At 45.6% G+C, this 27,684-nt stretch overlaps 1 protein-coding gene across 1 annotated transcript; it reads right to left on the bottom strand.

The window, feature by feature from the left end:
* Positions 1-348: 348 nt before the first annotated feature.
* ODAM (odontogenic, ameloblast associated) lies at positions 349-15,624 on the bottom strand. Its single transcript, XM_056803839.1, has 8 exons — positions 15,446-15,624; positions 15,318-15,359; positions 13,501-13,719; positions 11,003-11,158; positions 8,238-8,285; positions 2,515-2,676; positions 2,212-2,280; positions 349-990 (listed from the first exon to the last, which is right to left on the bottom strand). The coding sequence occupies exons 1-7, from the start codon at positions 15,494-15,496 to the stop codon at positions 2,251-2,253; spliced, it is 708 nt and encodes a 235-aa protein (XP_056659817.1). The 5' UTR covers positions 15,497-15,624; the 3' UTR covers positions 349-990; positions 2,212-2,250.
* Positions 15,625-27,684: the final 12,060 nt, after the last annotated feature.

Raw genomic sequence — 27,684 nt, 5'->3', positions numbered from 1 at the left:
GTTTTCCTAGCAGAGGCCTTCAGAGTCATGTGCAAATTTGGCCCTAGCACCAAGAGAAGAGTCTAAGGTGACGATGGAGGTGATGAGAAGAAGGAAGATCTCACCTACATTTCTGTGGCCCTTTAATTTTAATGAAATGCTTTGCATATGTTCTCTCGCTTGATTGGATCTGTGCATTAAGATGACTCATCTCTTTGGGGAATAATGGAAGAAAAGTTTTGGGTAGATACTTTAAAAAGTATCAAGAAGATTCTTTGGTTTCTCTGGGCCAATACCTAGTGTACATGTTGAGCATATGAAAGCTTCATCTTCAAGCCTGACAATACCTTCAGAAAAACAACATAAATAGAAAATGGACTTTTATTCAGTTCCCTCCTTGTATTTGTTGACAATGAGAATCTTCACTGTTACTAAGATTATGTGAATATAGACTGTTTCAAAGGAATATTTAGTTTTCATAAAGACAATTCCCATGATGAGGCTTTGTTTACTGTTTGCTTGCGGAAGAGAATTTAATCTTTGATAAGAGCTGGAAGTAAATAATGACTTTAGGAGAGTTGAAGATGTTCTGTAGAATCGCATTAACCGTGGAGGATCCAAATAAAAGGCTACAAAAGAACTATACGGTAAGATAATTGTATTTCTGTAAGGAAGACAGAAAACTTGGAATTAATACATATGTAGAACTAGGTATGGTCTTGACGACTTGGAACACAAATCTGCAGTAGATTTTTTTTCAGAAGACATCATTATAGAGATAGCTACATTATATGACATTCTTCTCATTCTTCTTGTTGAATCTCTCGAACACACCAAGCAGCCCCTGTCGAAGGTCTGGTTTCATAATACTCTGTGCAGGGTAATGCCTGCCCCTCCCCTCCCCCCAAGAGTCTTCCATGTGAAGAATTAGCATTGACAGTCTCTTCTCAAACTGAGGCATGAAGCAGTCAGTAACATCAGCTCAGTCATATCTGGATTCTTATGGAGAAGCTGTGAAGAAACATCATGACGATTCCTTTTAGTTAATTGTTTCATTAAACTGAATCATTTATTTACTCTTTTTTTTTAACCTCTTCCTTCTCTGTCTTTAGTATACTTTACTGAGAGACATGACTGATTAGAAAGAATCTGAATTTGGCATGTAACAGAGTCCTTGTTCAAGAAAGCTTTACAGCTGTGGCAATTTCTACCATCAAACAGAAACAAAGTGGGGAGTTGGGGCCGTTGTTCATAGGAAGACTCATTTTTATACAGACCGAGTTACTTGTTCTTAACTAGTGAAACTGTTGTGTCAAGGATCCCGCAATCTCCCAGCACAGAAAAACGTTCACCAGTGACTAGGCTGGACACATCTGGAGCTGGACATGACATAGTCATAAAGATGGCTGGGATTAATTACTCATAGGTTTATCTCAAATTTATGTCTCATTGACTAACTCTGCTGTGATTTGGTGTTAGAGACAGTGGAAATGAAAAATCAAGGCAAAAGTTTGTCACATGTGTCTCCTTTCCCACCAGAAGAAAAAGAAAATAGCTTTCGGGGGGAATGTTGCCAGATGTTTCTATACTGTCAGGACCATATTTGCTGAAAGGTGCCAGAAATCATTAGCACGTGTTTCCTTTGATGACTCATTTTCCCTCTCTTGGCTTCAATTTCCTTTCCTGTAAAACAAGGGAATTCTCATTCCTAAATGGCCTCCCAAATCCCTTCCCACTCTACTTATAATTCTAGCATACAGACTGATTAGAACAAGAGTTTTCATGATTGTAACCTTTGATCAATTCTATGTTAGTTCATTTAAAAGTGGCACATTCCTTTTTAATGGGTATTTGGGAACATTATTGTTGTTTGAAGAGTCTTGAGTATTAAATCCACGAAGAAGAAAGACAGAATTTTGTGAGTTAACCCATGTGACACCTGAATCACCTCTCCCTCACCTTTGGTATAAGGAAATATGAAAACCATCATGCTACCCTGGGCATATGGAATAACCCTCCACCATAGAAAGAGATGTTTTGCTAAAAATAAAGCAAAAAATGGTGATTTTCCTGAAGGAGCATGTTGGTAACCAGAACTGAGGCATTAATTAATTTCTTACAATTGTCTTGGGGAAAGCACTTAACCTCATTAATGTCTCCATTGAGTTTTGTGTTTAAATCATGGCATTCAATACATAGTTTAGGGCAAAATTAATTTTGTTCTTTTTTTACCTTTCTCCAAAATATCTCCATTCCGTAAGAGGAAACTCTTTACGGTTCCTTCAGCAAATCAGGGTTGATCTGATGATAGAAGAAGGTCATTCATCATAAGCAATTATCGAATTCTCATTTGACTTTGTTCAACTGATTTATTAATAGGAGAAGAACATCACATTTTTAGTTCCCAACAAGCTCTTATTTAGTTCTATATGCTGATGACTATGACCACCAACCATATGTTCCACTTCCTTTTCTCTTCAGAAGTAACAACAGGAATTTAATTTCTGACATTAGGAAAACCTTTAATTCCTTTACCTCTTCCTCCAGGAGCTCCAAAGGAACTACGTTATCTGTAGGGGAAGCCAAAATGTTGGCTGTTTGATGCTTCAAAGGATAGGAAGGCATGAAAATTCCAGCATAGGGGTATCCAAGGTTCACCATTTCTCGTTGGGTATATGGCAGCACATTTTCTATTGGCTAAAAAGAGTGAGAATTAGAATAGACAGGTAGACAATGGGGTATGTGGGCTAAAACTGGACAGTATAGAAAGCAATAGGATTAAGATGAAATGAATGACATGTTGTCAGGAGAACATATAACCCCTCAGGATGGAGACCAAATTCCAGGAAAGTTAGGCAAATGCACTTTCACCTGCTTTTGTACCCACGTGGGAACATTACCAAACTCTGTTCTTGAAAATTCCTCATACAAATCACAGAAACAATAGACAATTTGATCAAATAAAGTGACAATGAGACAAAATAATTTTTGTGATACACACCCAGTAGTTCTTGTCAGTATTTTTATATCTTTAAATACATTCATCAACCACAGAGAGAAAGAATACATTAATGAATTGGGCATTCAGCTTAAAAAAATCTTGAAAAGCAATAAAGAAAGAAATCACAAAATGCCAAAATAGAAATTCTGGAAATCAAAAATGAAATGAACAAAAGTGAAAGTTAAAAAGTTTAATGAAATTAACTGTTAGAAATTCTCATTTTTTGAAAGAGGAAAATCAAATTGCAGATATAAAAATGAAAAAATGATCACAAAAAGTGAAGAAGAAATTAACAAGTTCAGGAACAATTTTGCCCAATTTTAAGGCAACAAAATTGATACTTTAAATGGATAAATATTTACAAAAATGTAAAATAGGTAGATTAAGAGAATAAGAAATAGAAAACTTAACTCAAACTAAAAAAAAAAATTGAACCAAGCATAAAAGAAACTTCCAAGGGGTGATGGAGGGAGCATGACCAGATGCATTTTCAAGGGAATTATGTTAAATATTCAAAGAAAAACTAGTTCTAGTGTTATATAAATTGCTGGTAAAGTAAGAAAAGAAGAGATTCTACTAAATTTGTTTTATGAAACTATAGTCTTGATATCCAAAGAGACACAAAACATAGGAGGAATAGGTCAGGTTCCTTAATGAATATTGACATAAAAATACTGAATAAAATGTGAGAGGGAAATGGTAAAGTAATATATTTAAAAGATTCAATATAGAACACGGAGAAAATTGTAACAAAACTCATCTGGAGGAACAAAAGGTCAAGAATTCCAAGGAACATAATGAAAAAATATGGGAAGGAAAGAGAACTAGCAGTATCACACATAAAACTAAATGACAAATTAATAATTATTAGCTCTATGCGGTACTTTTTTAATAGAAAAAGTTGGGGATCCGAACATATTATATAATAATATCTGGAAATAAACCAATATACTAAGTCAGAACTCTTCCTGTTGACTTCTGACATGATCTTTTACCTAGAAAAATCCTAGAGAATTTGCAAAGAAACACATTTAAATAATTAATAGCTTTAGTAAAATTGGGACTATGGAGGCAGTTATGTGGCTCTGTGGATGGAGAGTCAGGCATAGAGACAGGAGGTGCTGGGTTCAAATTTGACCTCAGACACTTCCTAGCTGTGTGACCCTGGGCAAGTCACTGGACCCCCATTGCCCAGCCCTTACCTTTCTTCTGCCTTGGGCCTAATACCCAGTACTGATTCTAAGATGGAAGGTAAGAGTTTAAAAAAATAAAATAAAATTGGGGGTACACAATTAGACCACTAAAATAAAAGTATTTCTATATAGCTATAACAAAATCCACGAGTAAATAAAAGAAAGAAAATTCTCATTTGAAGTATTTTGAAAATGCATGAACTATCTGGGAGTTAATCTGCCAAAATGCATTCTATTGTATTGCTAAAATGGCAAAATGTTCCTTAAGGAAATAAAGAACAATTCAAAGAATTGGAGAAATACTACTGTAGCACTCATGGCTGAGCCATGCTAATATAATAAAAATGACAATATTACTGAAGTTAATTTATGGAAATAATAGTATTAACTAACATTAATATAGAGCTTACTATGGACCAGGAACCATACTAAGTATTTTAGAATTATTATTTTATTTGATCCCCAATATAACCCTGGGAGGTGGGTACTATTATTATCTTCATTTTACAGTTGAGGAAAATGAGCCAAACAGGTTCAGTGACTCACCTAAGCTCACACAGCTAGTACTTGTCCGAGGATAGATTTGAACTCGTGCCTTCCTCTCTACATCCTGGTGCTCTATCCCCTGTGTCACCTAGCTGCCATTAGATTTAAGGTTATACCAATCAAACCACCAAAGGGACACTGTACAACACTCAATCAGGTACTATGAAAACTCACTTGGATTAGCACAGGATCTAGAGGCTCAAAGGAAACAATGAAGAAGTGTAGATGTTCCGGAGGTAGGACAGATTCATGGCACTCTTACAAAGTGAAGAAAACAGAACTAGGAAGACATGCACTGACCACAGCAAGGTAAGTGTTTGTAAAACCCCCACCATGGTGAAGCAACAGCTTCTCTGATAAAAGCCTGGTACGAAGTATCACATGATATTGTAAACTGAGGCAAATACAGAAGAACAAGAGGGAGTCTTAATAGTTTAATAATGAAGACAGGAACAGAGAGGCCACATAGCAATAAACATTTGGAACTGCTCAGGAATAATGAGGAAAATGAAAATCGAAACAATTCTGATCATTGTTACCCATCAAAATGACAAAGATGACCCCCCAAACCCCAAAAGGACAATCGCTGGAGAGGGTATGGGAGGCCGGGTAGACTAACCGACTGTTGATGGAATGGGGGAATTGAGCCTGCCATTTTGAAAACCAGGATAGAACAATACAAAAAGTGTACAATAAGCTGTGCCTGTTCTTTGATTCGGTGTTTAAGATCACAGACAGACTAAGAAGAGAGTTCGAGAAAGGACTTGCATGAATAAGGAATCTCTAATGGGAAAAAGGCTGGCATTGAAATACGTTTAAATACACCCAAGAACAGAAATTCAGAGGGAGATCGGCTAGTGAAATACATTCCAAACTGATATGTTAAATTTGTTATATAATTAAAAAAACCAAAATTTAAATAATAGAAATTCAGTTCCATACAAAAACCCTCTTTTCTATTCTCTGTATATGAAAGTGCTCCCAATTACTGACAAAAACTACAATCCAGAAAAAGGTCAAAAGATTCTTCAGAAATGGGACAAACGAGAGCCCAAAAGATGGCTGGATAACTTCTAGGAAATTGGGGCTCAAACAATAAGGGCTGTTCTTAAGGCAAAACCGGGAGTGGGAATGAGACCACGTTTACTGAGCTGATGTGGCCGTGCCCGAGGAGAAGGAGTAGGTGCTGATTTTCAGATTTTAGTGCTTAATTTTTGACAGTTGCCTCAAACCAAAGAAATGCCCCAAGCAACAAACCCATTCTTTGGTCTTGTAATCAGGAAGACACACATTCAGTTCCTGGTTCTGATAGTGACAAGCTGTAAGTAGAACAGCACTTAGGGGGCACCAAAGAACACAGAGCTCTGAGCCTGGAGTCAGGATGACCTGTGTCCACATTTGACCTCGGACATTTCCTGGCTGTGGGACCACAGACAGCTTGCTTAACTTCAATTGGCCTCAGTTTCCTTAACTGTAAAATAGGGGTATGCACTGACTCCCAGACTTATTGTGAGGATCACATGACAGAATATTTTTAAAGTGCTTGGTATATTGTCTGGCACATAGTAGGGGCTTGATGAATGCTTATTTCCGTCCTTTCTTCCTTCATTTTTTCCATTCTTCTTTCCTTCCATCTTTCTTTTCTTCCTCCCTGTGTGACCTTAAGGAAATGATTTCATTTCTGCGATCCTTAATGTCCTTATCTGTGAATTTAAGAGGCACTCTACTGAATTCACGGTGTTGGGGTGAGGAGAGTGCTTTGCAAATCTTAAAGCACTCTATAAATGTGGATTGTTTTTCTTATCATCCTTAAATTTCCATGTAATGCCATCTGCCTGTCAAGCTGGGAGGATCCTCTGAGCACCCTTACCATTGCGGGGCTTTCGGGAACGTCCCCTCTTAAGAGATCAAAGGCCATCTCCTGCTGTCCTCCAGGCAATACCTACCGGATTAGAGAGACTTGATGACGAGGTAGCACCGTTAAGATATGGATACTAATATCTATATTCGTTTTTAAGACGCTGCCGTTAAAAAATAAAGATGGGCTTCTTCCCAGTAAGACTGTGCTACTCCAGGTAATTTAAATCCCGAGCCAAATATTTATGGAAAAACAAAAATGAGTTAAATCCTTGGCTTCGTTAAGTTTCTATACAGTCAGAAGTCGGTGCATTAGAACAAGCTCCCTTGATTGTAGCGGGGAAAATTCCTAGTCTTCACTCCTGCTCCTCAAGATGCTAGCACAGAGTGTTAAGAAACAGACCCGGGAACTGGTGGATGGAAGGAGTTGTGCTGGTGTACGATCTCGCGTACAATCAAGGAAAAGGGGAAGATTGTTAAAGGAGTCTTGATAGCGCCGACCTGCTAACTAGGGCAGAGACCTCCTATTGGTGAGCAGCCATAACATCTCAGAGTATAGGAATGTAATGGAATCTGGCTGCCCCATTAGAAATGGCGAAATGGACCCTGCCGTGGAAATTGGGACGACCTGGAAGGAATGAAGGCAAGCAAGCTGAGGGGAACGAGTACAATGCAGTAACATTATAGAGGAAACCAACTGTGCGAGACTGGAATTCTGAGGGAATGGCAAACCGGGAGTCCTAGGAAATGACAGAAACACATTCCTCTTGACAAGGGATGCAGACAGAGCAGTCTATTTCCACACATGGCTACACTGGCAAGTTCTCCCTTTTTTGCACCTAGGTCAAGCAGCCAGGGGCTAGGAGTGAGGAAGGAACTAGAGAAAGAATCATGTCCCCAAACAGGGATTCGGGCACTCTCCAAGTGTTCCGCCCTGGGCCCTTCCCCCTCTTTTTGCATGCTCGGGGTTTAGCGCGATACCTGGCACACAGCAGGCACTCAAAAGATGTTTGCTGATGGACTGATAGGACAAAACCCCAATGACCATGCCAATGACAGTTCTAGATTTCCGGGCAGGACAGGATAATCCCCCACTCGTCATGGTTCTGGACAGAGGCAGTATCTGGCCCTGAAATTGATGGCGTAGCCTCTGCCCTGTGGTGTGGAAGAGCGGGAATTATTATTGGGCTTATTATAACAAGAAAACCAGCACCACTTCCCGGATTACAGGAAGGGCCATCCGCCCAAACACACTTTTCCTATGAGCTATGGCAAAGCCTGGATTGCCCCTTGAAGGGCTCGGTGCTTCAAAGGCTCTTGGACTGTAATAGTGATCAGGGAAGTTGCCCTCTCAATACACGGCCCACTTAGTTCAGGTTTCAGGTCCAAAAGCCAACGATGTCCTTGTTTCTCAACTCGGGTCTGAAGCTAAAAGACCTGAGGAGCCTTGCTCCAGAAATCAGAACTCCTTCAGAGGCACATGAAGAAAGAGGACAGGCATCCATCAACTGTTTGCTTGGGAGCCAAGAAAGAAACCCAATTTGCAAGTAGCAGTGAAGAAGCATGATTTTTACAAGATGAACAGGCTAATTAGACGAACAGAAAATGCCAGCAATCAGCACCAAAAGCTGCCTTATTGAAATAAAAATATTGACACTTACAGGCTGTGCTTGTTGAGTAAGGCACCCCAGTTCAGGATAAGATGGGACCTGTCAGATTCGAGAGATTCGTTAATTGTTTTTGTTCCGCTTTTGCACAAACACAAAGATGTATTGGGTTTCTCCCTAAGCTTACTCTCTTTCCGTTCCTTAATTCTGCCTCGGTCCCTGTGCCATTTAACCTGGCTTTGAAAGTTGGGGAGTCTGGCTTTCCCCTCTTCCTCAGCTGTTAGAGCCAATCCAAATCTCACTGATTCCATCATGGAAACATCCCCGTAATCCATCTCTTTGTTGCTTGTACCTTTGCCGCCAACCTAGTGCAAGTCTCATTCTTAGCACCCGGCCTCGTGACATCAAGCCCTCCAACCTTTGGAACAGGCGCCCGACGAGGGCGAGGTGGAAGCTGCGTGTGCCACGGAGGCAGGACCGCCTTCCACGTTCTCCCTCTGGCAATTCATGAACAATATTCCTGATGCGCGAGGAGGGGGCTCATTCAACTTCCACCACATTATCCACCAATATAGTTCAGACCCTTGTGATTTGGAGCCGCCAGTGCCTTGCTAGCCTTATCTCTGATTGGCTCCATTCTCCAGCCAGCCTCCGCTCCATCTGCGCCCTATCCTGCCCTGTCCTTCCATTTCTCCAGTACTTGTTACTTAGCATTTCCTCCCTCCGCCTCTCCCCTCCCCCCTTGCTAAGCGAATCCTCCTTATTCATCTTTGAAAAGACAACCCTCCCCCGAAGGCCTTGCTGTGCTCCCTGGCTGGTCAGAACTCTTGCCCGACACCTCCGGTAACAGGGGGTTATTGCTCGTTGGTTTTGCAGCTCTCCGATACAGTCAGCACGTAATCATTTGTTTTATACTCGTGCTTATCTGTGTCAAAGTCAGTCGGTAAGCACTTAGGTAGCACCTACCATATACCAGGTCCTGGGGATGGAGAGTCATCCCTGCGATGACACTTGTAAATATACACGAAATATTGGGATTTCAGGGGGGCGGGGAACTTCCACGTGACGAAGCTCCCTCTGCCAATGCAAGTTGATACCTTTGGTGCGACTTAATATCTTAGCGAGTGCCTAGAATACGGATCAATTTAAGTGCCGGTCACAGGTCCAGTCTGGGTCCTTGGCAGAATTCGAACTCAAATCCCCCTGGTTTCTGCGGTCAGCTTTCTACCTACCATGTTTTGTCACCTCCTGTACACTACCGATAATCAATGCAAAGCATTCTGAGGGCACAGGAAAGACGCCCTGTAGGAGGGGACCTTAGAAATGGGTTTGGAGGAAGACTGAGGATTCTAAGGATGCCAGGGAGGAGGGAGGAGGGAGAGAGACTTCCATCCTTCCTAAGTTCATCTTCCTGAGCTCAAATTTGCTTCCATTTCCTCATCTGTAAATACGCAGGCGAAGGAAAGGCCAGCCCCTCCAGTATCTTTGGCATGAAAGCCCCAGCCGGAGACAGGAAGAGGGGAGCAGCCTAACAAAATAGGGGTCCAGCCTCCGGTCTGCGTGCATACTGTGCAAGCCACTGGGGACAAAGGCGTGCCTCCCCTAAGCTTGGTGCCCCCACCAGCGATGCTGGATGAATGAGCTGAATGGTTTACAACAGAATGGAAGCTCACAGGGGCCAGAAATCCTTTTCCTTTTTGTCTGAATCCCCAGAGAGCGTCTGGCACATACCTAAGAGGTCCTTTGCTTTTTTTAACCCCTACTTTCTGTCTTAGAATTAATACTAAGTACTGCTTCCAAGGCAAAAGAGCAGTAAGGGCTAAGCACGGGGAGCTAAGTGACTTGCCCAGGGTCATACAGCCAGGAACTATGTGGGGCCACATTTGAACCCAGAATTTCCAATCTCCAGGCTTGGCTCTCTATCCACTGAGCCATCTAGCAAGCCAACATGAGAGGTTTTAATAGATGTTTACTTTATGGAATTGAGTTTTCTAGGTAAAATGTCAAGATACCACATACGTCTTTCAAATGAAGTTGCTCTTTCTGGGTAGCGAGGTTGGTTTTTCATGCCATGATCCCACTGGCAGGAGTGAGAACATGACTGGTAAGAGAGAAGACTGTCTGCTGCCTGGTACCCCTGGCTCAGAGTGGACAAAGCGTTGGCAAACCCGTTCGGGGTGGGGGGGGGGGTGCTGATGCGCTCTGTGCAGAAGGCACAAAGAGAGAGACTGCCAAGAGAGGGCTAATCTCTGGCGGAACTTCCGGGACTAAAGGGAGGGACTCATCTCCCAGGCTCTTAGTTCTCCTTAGACTCCCAAAGTCTCTGGGATCTTATTTCCCAGGACCAGCGGATTCCGAGCTGCCTCCTAAGCCAGCCCCGCAAAGAAGGGCCAGAGACTCGGTAAGAGTGGCGCTGCGGACAACATAGGAGACGGGAGCCCTCGGACTGCAACTCGAAACTCCCTTTCCAGGCCCTCTCCGGACTCGCGGCAGTTCTCTGAGCCTCTGCCCACGAGACCTCCCCAAGCAATGGCAGAGTTAATGATTCTGGGTCTCAGAAGGCATCCCATCCACTCCCCCATCTTACAGAGGAGGAGACTGATGCCCACAGAGAGCCCGAGACCTGGCGCCGCCACACAGCTAGTCAGTGTCTCCGGCAGGATTCAAACCTGGGTCCAGCTGAAGGAGACCATCGTGTCTCCGTAAGCCATTCAGTTAAAACAAGTAGGGGCCGGTCGAGGCTCCCCCTGAGCCTGGCTCCTACCAGGCCCTCCCATTGCAGTGGGAGCAGTCAGAAAAGAGAGGTCAGCGCCAGGTACCTGCTCTGGTGGCTGCGGCGGCCCGGCTAGTGCAGAGAGCTGGAGAGGCGGGTCCTGGGCGCCGTACACGCAGACTGGATAGTACGGAACCATCTGCTTGGGAGACATCAAACACGCTCCAGTCAGGAGCCGATGCATCCGCACCGTCCTCTCTGGCTAGAGATGTCACTGGAGGGGCGTTGGCTCTTCAGGGACTCCGGAAGGGGCGCCACAGAAGGACAGGCGGAAGAGGAGGAGCCTCGCGGCCTGTCCGGAGGCAGGGCGGAAAGCAGCCCCAGGAGTCCCCGAGTCCCGGCAGCCCGCGGGGTCCCAGAGAAACCCTGGTCCGGCCGCCGGGAGCGTGCTGGAGCAGACTGCCGAGGCACGAGCCCCAAGCCGCCTTCCAGCGCCGCCCTTTCCCCAGCTTCAGTTCCCCAGGCTACGTTTCCTTCCCAGACCGAAGCCCCCCGGCTGCTGATAGAACGCCCTCCCCGGGGGCTTGTGGGAAAGGTAGCTCCCCGGCGTGGGCCGGAGTTCTCTACCAGTCAATCTAGGAGCATTGATTAAGCAGCCCCATGGGCCAGGCATTGAGAGGAACACAAAGAATGAGTCCTGCCCTGTGGAGTTTACCCAGAGGAGACAGGCGGCTAGGCGAAAGAATTCTGGATGTGGAGTCGGGAAGACCCGAGTTCAAATCCAGATTCAGATGGGGGTTAGTGTGTGATCCTGGGCAAGCCCTTTCTTTTCTGCCTCTGCCTGCAAATGAGATCATATTTATAAGTGCTTGCCCACAGAGTTCTCTATAAATGCACCATCATGACTCTATGGGCTCTCCGATAAAGGCGAGACCACTTGGGGGTGGGGGAGACACAAACGGCTCCGGGGAGGAACCCGGAAAGACCTCCTGTAGGCAGTAGCCCTTGAACCGAGCCTTCTGGAAGGGAGGTGGGAGTCCATGTCAGGCACTGGAGACGCACTCCAAAGCCAGAGGAGCCGATGAAAGGGAAGTGCCAAGGCCACCTCACTGACCTGGACGAGGTGTGAGGGGTAACCCGCTAAGTTTTCAAAATGGCTTTCCAACATTTCACAGGACCATCATGGTCCCGGGAGGTAAAATGCCATTATTATCTCATTTTATTGCTGGGGCCTCGTGGTATCTGGGGCGGGATCTGAACTCGGGTCTTGAGTAGATGCTACAGCTTCTAAAACACCATGGGACGGACACTGGGAAAAGGGAAAGGAAGCAGGATGTTTCCGGTTGCTGCTGTTTCAGCCCTGTGGTCAGAGATGAGTTCTGTTGGCCAAGAAGCTCTGGGTGGGCCCTGGTCCTCCCCAATGAGGGGCACAGAGCTGCACAGGGCCAGCACTCTGGCTCACAAAGTGGCCCTGCCTCCCCAAACAACCAATCCGGAGATGGTCATCTCAATGGCATGCAAGGACAAGATTGCCAGAGGGACGCCACATGGTGAGACCTGCCAGACCCATCTGTGACCCTCCCGAGTGTGGACTACAGATTTTGTTGTTCGGGGTTAGACGGGCCCAGCATGGGCAGCTAGAGGGTGCACCTTGGCACAAATCTGGGCTTGGATTCTTACCAGCAAGATGACCTTGGACAAGTCATTTCCCTTCTGTGTGCCTCAATTTCCTCAAGTATAAAATGGAGATAATAGCAGCCCTACCTCCCAGGGTTGTTGTGAGGAGAAAAGCAGAGAATATCTGTAAAGCGTTTAGCATGGTGCCTGGGACATAGTATGTGCCTAATAAATGTTTCCTTCCTAGAAGGGAGAAGATTTGCCTTTTTTACCCCAAATTGCAGACCCATTTTTATTTACCTACCTGTCCCCAGACCTGAGGAACTCCGAATGAAAAGAAGCAAGGTATAATCTGTGAGGGGAGTAAGAATAAAGAATTCAAATGAAAACACCCCAAAGCCCCGCGGGGAGCGCTGCCTTTGAAGGCAGGACCACTGCGTTTGCATCCCCGCTCCCATGCGGGCTGCCGAAAGAACGCTGGCCACTTGGGACACGGAGGACGTCCCTTGACTAAAATCGGCCAGCGCGGTTCCCTTCCAGGCATCCCCGTGGGAGAGAGGAGCGCCTGCGAGGCAGCAGGAATCATAACGGTGCCAGGCTGGAAGAAGCTCTCCGAAGACTCCCCGGTCTCTGCTGGCCTCCGTCCAGATGGACACGACTTGGTACCCGTCCTCCATACCGTACGCATCACACAGAACCACTATGAAAGCACCGCCTGTGGGCCATTCACGTTCCCCAGAAGGGTGACTTCACTGGAGAGCCGCGAGCAGCAATGACCACGCCTGCAGCGGGGCATTCCATGTGGGAGGCACAGCCGCAGGACCCAGGGCGAAGCGGGGAAGGGCAGCCCGTTACTCCTCCAGGCCGGGGAGTTTGAAAGGAGACTGAGGACCAGGACATTACGGAGGGTGGCCGAAGGGGCGCCGGCAGGGGGCAGGCCTGGGCCAAAGCCCCACGAGCCCCATGTAGAGTGCCAGGTGGGCTTACCTGATAAGGGTCCTGCTGGTTCTGCTGAAGCATCTGCAGCCGAGGAGCTTCCTGCTGGACTGCCTGGCTTCTCTGAGCCAGCCTCGCCTGCCCTGGGAGGGGTACCTCATTTGGGACAAGCCCTCCAAAATGACCCAGGGACGGCCACGAAAGTCCCAGTGGCCGAGGCCCGTGGTGCAGGGCTCCGGGGAGGGGGAAAATCAGCGGATTGGCCGATGCCTGGAGCAAGAGGGGAAGGGAGGAGAGAAAACGGGGTTGCTTCAAATTGGAGAGCCGCGTGCCCGAGAAAGGCTCTCCTGTGCAGCTCGACAACAATTTAAGGATGGGCTTCCCAGCAATAGGACAGCTCAGGCAAATGGAATAACGCACATGTGAATAAGCAATGATCCGAGAAGGGACATTTTTGTTTGCGGAAACAAAGGCGAGTCCTAGTGAGAGGTAAAGGCGTGACGTCAGGAGTCTAGGCTATGGTTACGGGGATGCCCAAGCTGGCAGCACTTCCCCTCTCCTAACTGAGGGCTCTGAGAAGCTTGGTAAAGGATTATGGGAGACAGCGTGTAAATAATGATCGTCTCTGAATTCAGCGTCTTCCTCTATTTCATTTCTTATGTGCATCATGTCATAAATTGCATAATGGATTGCCTTTTGCTGCCAATAGCTGGGTCGGGAGGGTTTGCGAAATTCTAAGGGGGAAGGGACCAGAGAAGGCGGAGGACTCTAACCGAGATCCTTGAACCCAGGACCGGAAGAACGAAATGAGCATCACTCGTGGGAGGGGGATCAACAAAGGTCAGTGGAGACAAAAGTGAGGGGAGTGCTTTGTGGGCATCACTGTACCTGGAGGCCAGGCGGGAGCCCCCGAAGCCTGGCATTGCCGAGCCCCATCAGTAACTGAGGAAGCAAAGGAACGTAGAGAACAGGTTACTACATCCCTCCCCTACACTCCTCTGCCCAGCCAGTGGGCCAGAAGTTCATTCAGCCCTGAGGCAAGTTCTCTGGGCTTAGAAAATGGTCCTGGAGCAGAGGGAGGGAGCGCGCTAACACGGATATCCTGAGCAGAAGCTCGCTCCATTTGCTGGCCCAACACTTCACCTCCCCCTGTAGTGTGTGTCTGCTCCCACCGAAAGAGTCACCAATTGATTGAATGAGCAGCAAATACTTAGGAAGCCAGGCGTGGAGTCAGGAAGGCTCGTCTTCCCGAGTTCAAATCCAGCCTCAAACACTTACAAGTTGTGGGACCCTGGGCAAGTCTCTTAGCCTTCTTGGCCTCAGTTTCCTCATCTGTCAAATGCGCTGGAGAAGGGAAGGCCCACCACTGCCGTGCCTTTGCCACGATAAAGGGTCACAACTGAACAACTTATGGAGCGTTTCCTCTGTGCAAAGCCCCTTCCTTGGCTCTGTGAGGAGGGCAAGCAGGGCCAGGCTTCTCAATGGAAAACAAGCTGCAAGCCGGGTCAATCCTCTGGGTTTCCCCGTTCAGATGGCAGGCGAGCCCAGGCTTTCCCCGCTTTCCCCTGGAAGGTTCTCTTAAGCAGGCCTAGGGAGCCCGGTTCTCCGTCCTCATCCCTGCACCGCTCTCACCCCCACAGCAGCGGTAAGAGCGCCTGTGCTTTAGTGCCACACGGACTCGAGTCATCCCTGCTTTACGATGGAGGAAACTGAAGCAAAAGGAGGCGACGTGCAGGGGTCCCGCAGCTCCGCAGTGCCACTTGAACCCAAGCCTTTCTGACCCTCAGCCAAACCCTCCATTGGCCGCTCCCCCCCCCCCCCAGGGCACAGGCGGAAGAATCAGCCACGTGGTGCCCCCGGGCACTGACCTCGCGACTGTTGCTCGCAGACAGCAGGGGCTGGGGCAGGAGCTGCAGGGAAAGAAGAGGACGCGGGTCAGGGCGCCAGGCCTCCTCCCCATCGGGAGCCGCCCCATAGCTCTGCGGTAGACACTCACCGGCGCAGCCAGGGCCACCCCCAGGAACCCGAGAAGGATCGCCGCCCTCATTTTCAGGAGAAGATCCTAGAAAAGAGCCCACATGCCGTTTGGGTAGGTTCCAGAAAGAGCACCTTCCACTCGGGAGGAACCCCGCCCGCATGCCGTCTCCTTGGGAGCATTTTGCCTTGATGGCCCGGCTGGGAAAACTGCGCCCGTGGCTGGGGCACGGATTTCCGCTGAGTGGCCATCCAAGGCCCAGAGAAGGCCAGTGACGTGCCCAGGGTCATGCGGTGAGCAGCTGACCCATGTGGGACTTGAACCCAGGTTTTGCTGGCCCCAGCTCATAACCCTCTCTGCCCCTCCGCGGACAGAGGCACCAGTTGTGCTTAGGGAGTTGCCCAGGTCCTTCAGAGAGGCTGATCACAATGCAGGTTTCTTTCCACCAAGGTAGGCTGGTTCTCTTGACTAGGTCACACCGCAATAGCAAGGGCGGGAGGTTAGATGGCGGCAGCCATTTCATGTCTTACCTCACTTCCTGTCCCAGCCAAGAGGAGCCCCGAGCTTCCTGAGATCTGCCCTTTGAGTGCCGGCCAGCCTCACACGTCTGTGCAACGGCTTCCCTTCCATTTTAAAGCCTTGTGCCTGGCAGAGAAGGACCAATGGCGGCGCCAGCATCCGGTGACTCAGCCGGGCTCAGACAGTGGCTTGGCTAATAGTCACTTTTAGAAGCTCAAAGGATTATCGGATCCTGGCTCTTGCATCACACTGAGCCCTGCCTCTGCCGTGATCTCCCTTTTCTGTCAGCCGATACAAAACAGAAGCCCCAGAGCACATCTTGGAGAGGAGGAGACTCCCACGTTGGCCAACACGGTGTGGGATGGGAAAGGCCAGGAACAAAACGGGGGACCTCAGTGAGCTTTCGGCTTCCTCTGAAGGAGGCAAGCAAGCGATTATCTGGGCCTCTTTGGAAGGACAGTCGGAGAGGCCATTGAGGGTCCCGGGCCATTCCTAACTGGATGACATACGCACCGAATAGTGCAGGCCTAGAAACTGGCGGAGCCCAAGGCCACCAAAAATGATCTCGAGAAAAGGAGGGAACGCACGTAATTACGTTAAATGAGAAAGGTTCACACCAATTAAACCAACATAGCCAACATTGGAAGGGAAGCAGGAAACTGAGGGGGAGGTGATAAAAACCTCATTCTCAAACAGAGAAGCAGCGGAGTCCAATTTATAAGAATGTGTGTCATTTCCCAAATGCATGCATATGACAAAGGGTGTGTGCAGGCAGGCAATGTTTAAAAGAAGCAGCCCGCGCTCTCCGTGATCATAGCAAGAAAATGCTCGCAGTCACTATTGATGAGAGAAATGCCAATGAAGACATTCTGAAGTGCTCCCTCACCTCTATCCGCCTGACTAAGTTACAGAAAAGGAAAGTTACAAATGCTGGATGGGCTGTGGAAAAACTGGGGCACCCGTGCTATATTCCAAAGGGAACAGGACCTATTTGTGGTTGTAAAGAATAGGAAACTGAGAGGTCCCACGATTGGGGAATGCGTGATGATGGGGTAACACTTTGTGCTATAAGAAAGGAGGGGCAGAGTGGCGTCAGAGGAGCTTGGGAAGAGAGAGGTGAAGGGAACTAAAGTAGGGTGGTAGCGGCGTGAATGGAGATAAAGGATGGATGTAAGAGGTGCGGAGAAACTTGGGCTGGCTCAAATTGATTCCTGAGAAGTTGACTGTCAAATTTTCAATGTGAACATTTACACTTTAGAAATCGGGAAATGCTACAAATCTGATCTTGGTTAATTGTTTTATTTATTGTGTAGACTTAAGAAAGTGAGGGAGAGAAGGTTAACAACAAAAAATTAACCTAAAAGGATGTCATTCATACATTGTGTGTGTGTGTGTGTTGGGGGGAGGGAGCCATTTGTTAAATATTTTCCAGCACGCCACTGGTAGAAAAGGCAAGATTTAGTAATGGTTTTGCTTCCTGGTCTGAGGGGGAGTGAGGAATTGAGAACAACACCAAGGTGCTGAACCTGGGTGGATGAAAGGGTGATTTCATTATGTGGTGTAAAGTTTTGGTGTTTGAAAATATGGTCAATTATCTATACATACCTAGTGATGTTATTTCAATGTTTATCTTCCCAGTGCTCTTGTTTTCACCACTAATATGTAAATAACCCTAGGAGATAATTTTTGTGATTACACATTGTCAACCAATTTCCCTAATAGAAGAATGCTTTTGGTTACATAAAAAAGCATTTGTAATGTTGTTGACAGGAAACACAACTCTTTTCTTTGGGCTGTTTTGTTCCCCTATATTTGTAACCATGTCCTAGTGAAATTATGTTGAGAGAAAATGACTTTTTAAAATGTTTCCCTTGTATAAAAGCTCAGAAACAAAATGATTGAGAGAAGAATGAGTTGATTAATAAATAATATATAATAAATAATTCATTAGTAAATGACTGTGCTGAAAGGAATAATAAAGTGGAGGAATTCCATGGGAACGGGAAGAATCTCCAGGAACTGATGCAGAGTGACAGGAGCAGAACCAGGAGAACATTGTACACAGAGAGAGATACACTGTGGCACAATTGAATGTAATGGACCTCTCTACTAGCAGCAATGCAGTGACCCAGGACAATTCTGAGGGAATTCTGAGGATACATGTAAAACCCAGTAGAATTGCTCGTAGGCCCCAGGAGGGGAGAAGGAGGAGGGGAGGGAAAGAACATGAATCATGTAACTGTGGAAAAATATTCTAAATTAATTAAAGTTAAAAAGATAATTCATCAGTAAATGCATAAAAGGCATAGCTTGAATTGTACAAATGGGGAAAAAAAAAGAATTTCACAGAAGGAACTGTGGTAGAAAGAGTCCTGTATTGGGAACGAGAATTCTAAGCCAGATTATAACCTGGGCAAGAAGGGTCACCTTACTGTGAGATGGGGCCAAAGGAGGAGAGAGTAGGGAATGAGGTCCAGGGACTTTGAACTAAAGAAAGGGAAGAAGAGCAAGCCACTTTGAATAGCTTCAGTGTCTTCAGTAAAAAAAGAAGACAAGGTCTCTTAGCTGAGAGAGGAAGAAGTGTAGGAGATTGGAGGAGGAAAGAGAAAGTCTGCAACAGTTTCTTTGGAGCCTAAAATAGGGAATCAATTTGGGAGTAATAACAGACTGTCTCTGTAAGGACTCAGATGAAGTTGGTTAAATGAAATGATACTGTACCCAGCCAGAATAGTTCTTTGACTATAATCATGGCATGCCTTTGGGTTGTTTTGGACTTTGATGTATGATTCTGCATTTTTGCATTCTTTTTATTTAGGGTGAATAAACAAAACTTCCATTCTAAGTACTTTCAAGCTCTTGGCAGCTCTCCTTTTGTCTTTCAGTGTATCCCCCCCCCCCCCCATTTTGGTTATAGACCTCTTATTTCACAAATGAACCAGAAAGGCATCAGGACTAAAAAGAAACAAACCTAAATCAGCCTAAAGATGGGCCTTCCTCTGGGGGTTTAATGAAGACAAATACCATCTTCAGTTTTGCCATGTCCTCCACCTGAATAATTGCTTTGTTGATGTGTCACCTCCTCTAATTACAGGTCTATTGGGAAGAATTCTCACACATGCATTCTACTCCCACCTGTACTCCCAGCCCAGGCAAGTTTCATGGGGTTTAAGGTGATATTTGAACCTAACAACACTAATTGCTGGTCCTGAGCGGGTATTGCCCTGTGCCCACTCTCTCTCTTTCTCCTAAGGGACCAATGAGTTCTAGGCTCCCACATGAGGTTTCACCTACTTACGTTTTCGGGAGAGCCTGTCCTTAATGAGAGGGCTGCTTCTGGAGACAACAGAACGCCGATGGAATTTACTGAGCTGGGAGGTAACATGATCAGACCTGAATTTAAAGAAAAGCAAGGTGGTGACTGAATAGAGGGTGGATTGGAGGGGGCAGAGGGAGGCAAAGCAGGCACACCCACCAGGAAATTGTTGCTGTGGTCCTGGTGTAAAGTTATGAGGGCCCGGAGGAAGGGAATCGTTCCAAAACTCTTGAGAAGAAACTTATAGAAAAACATAGCTTGAGAACAAACTCAACTAGACTCTCGGGAAGAGATGAAGCAATAACAACCAAAGTTTTAAAGTGTATTTACAAATGAAGAAAAAAATGGAAAAGAAATGAGGTTTGGAAAGGGAATTAACAGGGCCCACTTTCATCATACTTTAGGATAACAGCTTGAGGACATTTTGTTAATTCAGAATACTAGACCTTCACAAAGTCTGTTTATTGCTTTTTCAAGATAAATGGCCTAGGTTTCTGATAAATAATTGTATTGTTTGAAGTCTGAGGTTTTGTTTTTACATAGCTTTAATTCTTGTATCCGAGGATCTCAGAGCATAAGAAGCTGTTCCCTCTGGAGAATTGTTTACTACTGACATAACTTTTTGGGAAAAAATGTGGAAATCATTCCTGGATGTCATTCAGTGTTCTGGCATCAATTCATTTTGCAAGCACACAGCTCACAAAATTAATAAAGGGAAATTTATTTGAAAGACATAAAAATAGGACTCATGATGGACTTCTGGGAAAAAAGAAACTGTCATCCAAAGCCCTGGGTAGCCTTGGGTACTCAGTCTGTTCTATGCAGTTACCAGCAGGTGGCATCAAGCATCGTGTCACTGTCATGGTGTTCTCTGCCTCCCGCGCTGCTCACTGACTGAAAAGTGTGGGATGGACACTGCAAGTGCTTCAGAAATTACCCCTGCTCCCAAAGAGTATATCCTTGAGGTAGGAGGGGATTTGACTCTGCTTCTGAGATGGGAACTGCCTAGTCTGTTTCGGAGAATCTTTGCCCTCTACAAAGAGAATGCCTCCGGGGGGAGCTAGACTACCCAAAGGCAGAGGTCTACCCTCTGCCAAAGGGCCTTCCTTACATGCATGTCTGACCACGTCACTGTCTTGCTCAGGAAACTCCAGTGACTCCCTCTTACTGCTGGGATCAAATATAAATTTGAGGGGAAAATATCCTGATGTTCAAAAAAGGGAAGAGAAGAGTCTGCCAACTCTAGGCCACTACGTTTCACTTTCCTTCTCGGGGAAACTGTAGAAAGAAATGGTTGGAGAATATCTAGAAAGAGGCAGCAAGCCTTTGTGAGCAGGTCCTGCCACATGAACCTTCTTTCCTTTTTCAGAGGCTTATTAAACGTGGAGATGACGGGGACACTGTCACTATAAGCTGACTTCAACTTTTAGCAACGCTTTTGACAAATGATCACCTAGTATCCTTGTGAAGATGAAAAAACACAGATTAGAAGTAAAGATGGTCAAATGGAGAAGACGAGGGTTAAATGCTTTGATTCATTGGATTTACTCAGATGTTGAAATAGTCAAAGGTTGGTTAATAGCCTTTTGGATCTAAGCCTGTCACAGGAGGAGAACCCAACAGGGGCTCTAGGAGGAATGTTTTACACCAGTCATTCCTGATTAAAAAAAAAAATCTCAGAGAATTGCCTGAAGCACTGAGAAGTTAAGTCCCTTTCCTGATACCACACAGCCAGGATATGTCAGAGGCAGGACTTGAACTCCGATCCTCCCTGACTTATTCCCTCGTGGAGGAAGAATGAGTGTCTTCTTTATCAGCCCATGTCCACTCCAGCTCAGAAGATGGGTTTATGTCTTTCTCCTGCCTTTGCTCTGATGCCACCCAAACAGCTTCTAAAAGAGAAGCTGGACAAAGAAGCTCACGGGCGTCCCAGAGACAGCCTTAAGTTGGCACTAAACAAGGCTGCATCGAGATGCCGAGCAACAATTAGCAAACTGTCTGAGCCTAAACTGAGGTGATGAGGACGAAGCATCTGAATTTGCCCAGATAGAAGAAAACATCACGATTTGCTTAAAAACACAGGGGGAAGGTTTGATACGTACCCAAGGAGGTCGGAGTCCCACATACAGCAACGCTTTTTGTTGTAGCAACCACATGGCAACAAAGCAGATATCAATTCATTCTCTCTTTATTAACCTGGCATATGCCAAAGTGTATGTTTTGGGAAGGCCTCTAACTCATCCCTGTTGCAGATGATGCTTGCGGATAGTTTTAAATAACATACAGCGTATTATTTTGAGGAAAAGTCTCTTTATTCCTGTATTTTCCAGTGTGTTCAATAGGAATGGGTGTTGTGTGTTGTCAAAGGCTTTTTCTGCATCTATTGAGATAATCAGGTGATTTTGGGGGGTTTGCTTGTTGACGTGGTCAGTTATGTGGATGGTTTTCCTAATGTTGAACATACAGACCCCTTCAAAATACCAAAGCGATGCTATAATCCTCAGGGTCCCGAGATAACATTTTCTCATACAGGAACCAAACAATTTGACCTTTGGGGTTGCCTATGATAGTCTGCGATTACCTTGGTGTTCTGGGTTTTTCACCAAGAATAGTTGAAACTCCTTTGGTTCATTGGATGTTCGTTTTTGCCTTTTCTAATTGTGCTTTTCTTTGCTGGGTGTGTTATTTTTGGTTATAAGCCCAATTTTTTGTTCTACAAAATATTATATTCTATGCCTTCATTTTTTTAATGTTGTGGCTAAGTCTTGGATTGTTCTGCCTGTAGCTCCACACTATTTAAATTGTTTGGTTTTTTCCCTTGTTACTTATAGTCTATTTTCCTTAATTTGGAAGCTGTGGGACTTAGCAATGATGACCCTGTGCATTTTCATTTTGGGGTCTCTTTGAGGTGGTGATTGATGGCTTTCGATTTCTCTGACTCAATTTTCTGAGCAGTTTACCTTGATAATTTCTTGGGAGTATGTCATCTAAACTCTTTTTTTGATTATAACTTGCTAGGAGGCCAACTATTCTTATATTGTCTCTCCTTGATTTAATTTCTAGGTCAGGTTTGTGTGTGTGTGTGTGAGAGAGAGAGAGAGAGAGAGAGAGAGATGTTCATATTCTCTTCTATTATTTTATTCTTTTGATTTTGCTTTATTATTTCTTATTGCCTTAAGAAACCATTAGTTTCCCCTTGCTCAATTCTAGTTCTTAATAAATTATTTTCTTCTATGAGTTTCTTGATCTCCTTTTCCATTTGGGCAATCTTTCATAATTTTCTTGTATTGCTCTTGTTTTAAATTAATTTTTCCTTAACCTCTCTCATTTGGTTTGAAAAGTCTTTTTAAGGCTCTTCCAAATACTTTTTTGAGATTGTGGCCATTTATTGTATTTCTTTGCTGTTTTTGAAGTAGGTGTGAAGTGGGTGTTTTTACTTCATTGTTCACTGAGTTTGTCTTCTCTGTCCCCCTTAATAGGTATCAATCATTAGATTCTTTCTCCTTTGCTTATTCATTTTTATTTATACTTTATGCTTAAAAAATTTAATGGCCTGGTCAGTAGACTTAATTGTTGGCTTTTTGCTGCATACCCCGTGTTCCTAGTATGTTGAGGTACGTTAGCCCAGGTCTCAAGCTTTATTAGAGTGTTTGCTTTTTCATGTTTTTAAAACATTATTCCAATTGTTATAGTCCAGGGTCAGACGTACCCCCCGTCTCCCACTCACACGCCAGTCCATGATTGACGTCAGGTGCTTCCACTAGAGCCTCCCAAGAAGTTCTGCGGTGTCCGCTGCAAGCAACCAATGCATTTCTCCCTGGGACAACCCGGAACGCTGCTCTCTACTCTCCTAGGAGTGGCCACAGCTGGCAGGGTCCCATTTCCTCAGGAAGCAGACTCACCGGCGCATGGCTCCTCCTTTCCTACTGCTTCAGCCGTGGGTAGAGCAGGGGTTTCCTCCACATTCCCCCGACCTCCAAAGTCTCTTCTTCATTAGCAGAGAGGCTTCGTCCCTGGCCTTAGAGCTCCGCCCCCGTAGATTCTGTGGTGCCTGCCAGCAGGATTCTCCAGAGCCAAGGCTGCAGCAGCCACAGGCATTTCCCAGGCCGGGCTTCCAGTAGTATCCTCAGGGATGCCAGCTCGGGGCTGAGCCATCAAAGTGACGTTGCCAGGCCTGCCCCAAGAAGCCACCTTCTTGGTTCCCCTCTGCTGTGTGCCATGGGACCGAGGTCCGGCAATTAATTTTCCTTTCTGGTTGTCCCTGGCGGTTTGGCTTCATTCTCGACTCCTGGTGTGTGTGTGTGTGTGTGTGTGTGTGTGTGTGTGTGTGTGTGTGTGTGTGTGTGTGTGGTGTCTGCGGACCAGGTATTAGAAGGGTGAGGAAGCTTCATGCCCTACCCTACCATCTTCCTACAAAATATCCCTCTTGCTCCCATTTTGTAGTTGAGGGGAACCGAGACAGGCAGGAATAAAATAATTTTAGCCAGTTGTACAAAGTTTGTGTCTAAGGAAGGTTTTGAACTCAGTTCTCCGTGACTCCAGTACGAGCACCCTATCCACTGCACTGAAGGACATTACTGGTTTTACTGAATATTGACTTTTGTGGAGAACGAACCCAGAACAATGGGTAGACATTTTTCAAAGAAAATATAAACCGCAGGTTCTAAGGGACAGCTTGATGGCCCAGTGGATAGATAGAGCACCAGGCCTGGAGTCGGGAGGGCTTGGATTCCAAACTCAGACACTTCTAAGCTAAGTGACTTGGGCGCGTCACCTGACCACATTTATAGGCTCGTCCTTTTTCTTGGAGTGCTTACCAAGACAAAAAGTAAGGGTTTAAAGGGGAAGTAAAAGAGCTCCAAGCAGAAAGAACAGGGAGGAATTCTGAAACAAGACCCGATTTACAAGTAAAAGATTTAAAAACAGCCCGGGCAGGCCTGTTCTGAGAAAGATCACCCTGGCTACTTTGGCGAATAACCATTTCCCGGAAACGAGCCTTTATAACGGCCTGTAGGTTTTCCATGGGGTTGAAATCAAGCGAATTTCCAGGCCACTGAAATGACGGATGTTCATTAACATTTTTTTGCCTGCTCTCCCCCACCAGGCAGGGACTGTCTTGCACCTCTTTCCACATCCCCGGCATTGAGCAGAGTTTCTGGCACACTATAGATGCTTAACAAATGTTTGTTGAGTAACTCATTGATCTCTCGATGAATGTTTGAATACTGCACACTACGGGGCCGGCTGTTCAGTGTTCCATTCTAATGTCAGTATTTCTGCCACTCCGGAGCTCCGCTACTCATGAGAGCAGCATATTTCATCGGAGCTCCCGGCCCACTGCAATGAAGCCCTCCTCAGCGTTTGCTGGACACGCACAGCGGACGTGATCACGTGACCCCAGCAGCCCTTCTTCCGGGATGCTGCCCCAGGTCCCATCTCTGTAAGAATGGCTCCCTTGACTAGGGAGACGCAGCAAGATGGAAGCAGGGCGAGCGGCGGGTGGGCTCGGCGGATGTTGGTGGTGATAAGGCGGCCAGGAGGCAGCACGCTATGGCAGCTAGGAGTGAGTGCAATCCTTGTCTTCCTCCGCAGGCTTAGAAGCCTTGCTCCACTGAACGTGCTGCCCAGACTGACGGGGAGTCCCGGCGACCAGGAACTGGCTGGGCCTCCCACTGACCAGCAGGGCCAGCCGAGTGAAACTAGTGAGTTCTGCGGCCTGAGTCGGGGGCGCGTCTCGGAACCTGTGGGGGATAGCAGCTTCTTGGAACAGTGAGGGCCAGTGCTATGGAGCACGGACCAGACGAAAGCAGCCTGCCTGCTCCTTTCACTTTCCACTACTGAAGAGACTGCCCACAGTCGCCCAGAGAGAAAGCCGAGGGATTCCCAGGAGCCCTCTCACAGCCTCCTGTTTGCGGTGTTCACTTGCTCTGAGAACCTTCCCGCTGGGGCGCTGGCAGAAGAAGGAAGTCTGGTTTAGAGGCTGAACTCTGGGCCATTCCGGAGTGATTTTTAGAAGTTCCGATTTTAGGCCCTTGGTTACAGCGTTGCATAAGACCACCAGAAAGGAAGGGGGGGGGGGGGGGGATATTGGCAGCCCATAAAAGGAAGCAATAGCACATGGAAATGGATTTTGTTACCATTAATCCGTGCCAACAAAAATGGAGAAAGGAGGCAGTCCAGTCCAACATTCTATAATTCCACAGCAACAGGGACGGGGCATCTCAACTCCGTGTTCTATTGCACCGAGACAGGCCATTCCTTTGACAAAGGACTCAGTACCGTGGAAAGGAAACGAGAAATAAGTTCTGAACTTTCTGCCCCTGTGTTGGAACAAGCACCAGTGGGAATATCCATAGAGAAGAAATTGTTTCTAGTTTCATCAATGAATTGTTGTTTTTCCCTTTTTGAGAATAATTCTGAGAGAAGACTTTCAGAGTCCTGGAAATCTGGGTCATAAAGCCCAATTGCTCTTTTAAGTTCTTTCAGGCCTCTCATTGGTTAAAACCAGGAAGGCATCCGTCTTTTCAGACTGTCAAGGTCCGCTGTTGTAAATGGCTTCTGCGTTTTATTATGAATTCTGCCGCTATCTGGTTGTAGGCTTGCTTGATCTCTTAGAGGCAATTCTGGCATTCCACCTTCAGCCCCATCTGTATTTTCTTGCTGAACTACACTGTTATGTTTAGGTGTGTCTTGTTGTGTGTTCATATATTTGCCACATTGTTTCTCTTCAGTCAGTTGCTTCATCATTTGCTTTAGTTGCAGCATCTCCTCCCTCATGGCTAAAATCATCGCAGCCATTTCATTGTCTTTTGCTTTTTTTCCCATAAATTAGATACACTCCTTTTTTTAGGGCATAGTATAATTGGATTAAGAAGAATAATGCTCCGGCATATGTGGGAATGAATGAAATCAAGCGATACATACTTATATTCAGCCACTGCAAACTTTCATAGATCCTAAGCAGAAAATAAATATAATCCGGAATCGTGACAAAAAATAAGTTGTAAAGCATATACAAGAAATGTCCAATCCAGGCTAGATGACCCATGGCAAGTAATAGTTTCTTTGCCGTCTTGAATCTTGAAAAGCCTTTGGCAACAGAAAAAATGTGTTCCAGTCTGGCCCTTTAAGAGTCGCCTCCTCCCTTCAGAAGGCGTGGTTTCTTTTGGCTGTGGTGTTGCTAAGCAGATTAGTTGCACTCAACACTGCTCTCAAAATGGCTGCTTTCCACAGTCACACAGGCTTTTGAAATGTATGTAGGCCCGATTTCTCCGAAACTTCTCTGACACCTCCAAATGCCTTCTTCTTCCCAAATTCTTGACAAAATAGGCTGGAAAACCTAGCTGGCTCTGCTAAAAACTGTAATATTTATAGGGAAAAATGGGGAGGATATGAAGAACAGGAGATAAGGAAGGTTTGTAGCACGGTAGGGAGGAGTTGAAGGAGAGAGGGAATGTTGCTTTTTGGGTAATTTCTTGTGGGTTTGTACGATTGCAGAGTGGCTAGATTTTTTATTTCTTTAATTTCCTTATATTTACTTGAGCTATTTGCCTCCTTGAACTTGGCTTTAAGCTCTTTGATTATTTCATCCTTTTCCTCTAGCATTTCTTTATGACCTGTATATACAGAAGTTGCAGTTTTTCTTAAATCTTCCAGACTTAGTGTTTCCCAATCTGGGCAGTGACGTTTAAAATATGATCTCATAGGTGTGTTACTGCCTTTCACAAACTGTCTCCTTATGTGTTGGAGATTTTGTTCAGTTACATTTTCAAATCCAAGCACATCCTCTGCTACTTTGATCACTCAATTGAGGAACTTTGATGGATGTTCCCCACTTTCCTGTCTCAATTGCTCAAATTTTCCCCAAGTATCTTTTTTTTTTTTAAACTTTTCTTTGCCTCTAATAGATCTTCTCTGGCCTTTCTTAGATAATGTACATTGTCATTATTAGATAACTCTAGGTCTGTACCTTCCTCTTTCTTTGTAGCTTGTTCTACCGTTCCAAAAAATTTCCCTTTAATCTCTGTTATATCATTATCTAAATGGATTTCTTCTTCTATCTGTTCTTTAGTTTTATTTTGTGCTTTTGGACCCCCAAGTTCTATTTGCATGCAGTCTCCTTCCTTTTCATTTTCCCCATTTCCTTTCCCAATTTTCCTTTTTGATATTATCCCATGCACCTGGTTTCATAACTGACTTTGGCTGCACCTCAGACTACTTGCAAATAGCGTGGTTTCGCTCCTTGTTGGATGTATCTCTCCATGGTTTCTGAATTTGGTGCTTTTCCTCTGGGAAGCTTTTCCTCTGGGATGCTTTTCCTCTGGGCTGGAAAGTTGTCTGTTACAGTGATGTTGAATTTTTTCTGGTTTTACATGGGAACAGTGGAACCATAAGTCTTTCCCTGCAATTTTTGTAGCTGTTGGGGTAG

Source organism: Monodelphis domestica, chromosome 6 (assembly GCF_027887165.1).
Source record: "Monodelphis domestica isolate mMonDom1 chromosome 6, mMonDom1.pri, whole genome shotgun sequence".
In the NCBI taxonomy this organism is placed as follows: domain Eukaryota; kingdom Metazoa; phylum Chordata; class Mammalia; order Didelphimorphia; family Didelphidae; genus Monodelphis; species Monodelphis domestica.
This window is presented reverse-complemented; position numbering and strand designations above follow the sequence as displayed.

Excerpts from the sequence above, each read along its gene's own strand:
- ODAM (XM_056803839.1), bottom strand. The coding sequence starts at position 15,496 with ATGAGGGCGGCGATCCTTCTCGGGTTCCTGGGGGTGGCCCTGGCTGCG. Across the intron at positions 2,677-8,237 it reads TTACTCAACAAGCACAGCCT|CCAATAGAAAATGTGCTGCC; the intron begins GTAAGTGTCAAT and ends CACTCTTTTTAG. Across the intron at positions 2,281-2,514 it reads TGGAGCTCCTGGAGGAAGAG|ATCAACCCTGATTTGCTGAA; the intron begins GTAAAGGAATTA and ends TTCTATCATCAG.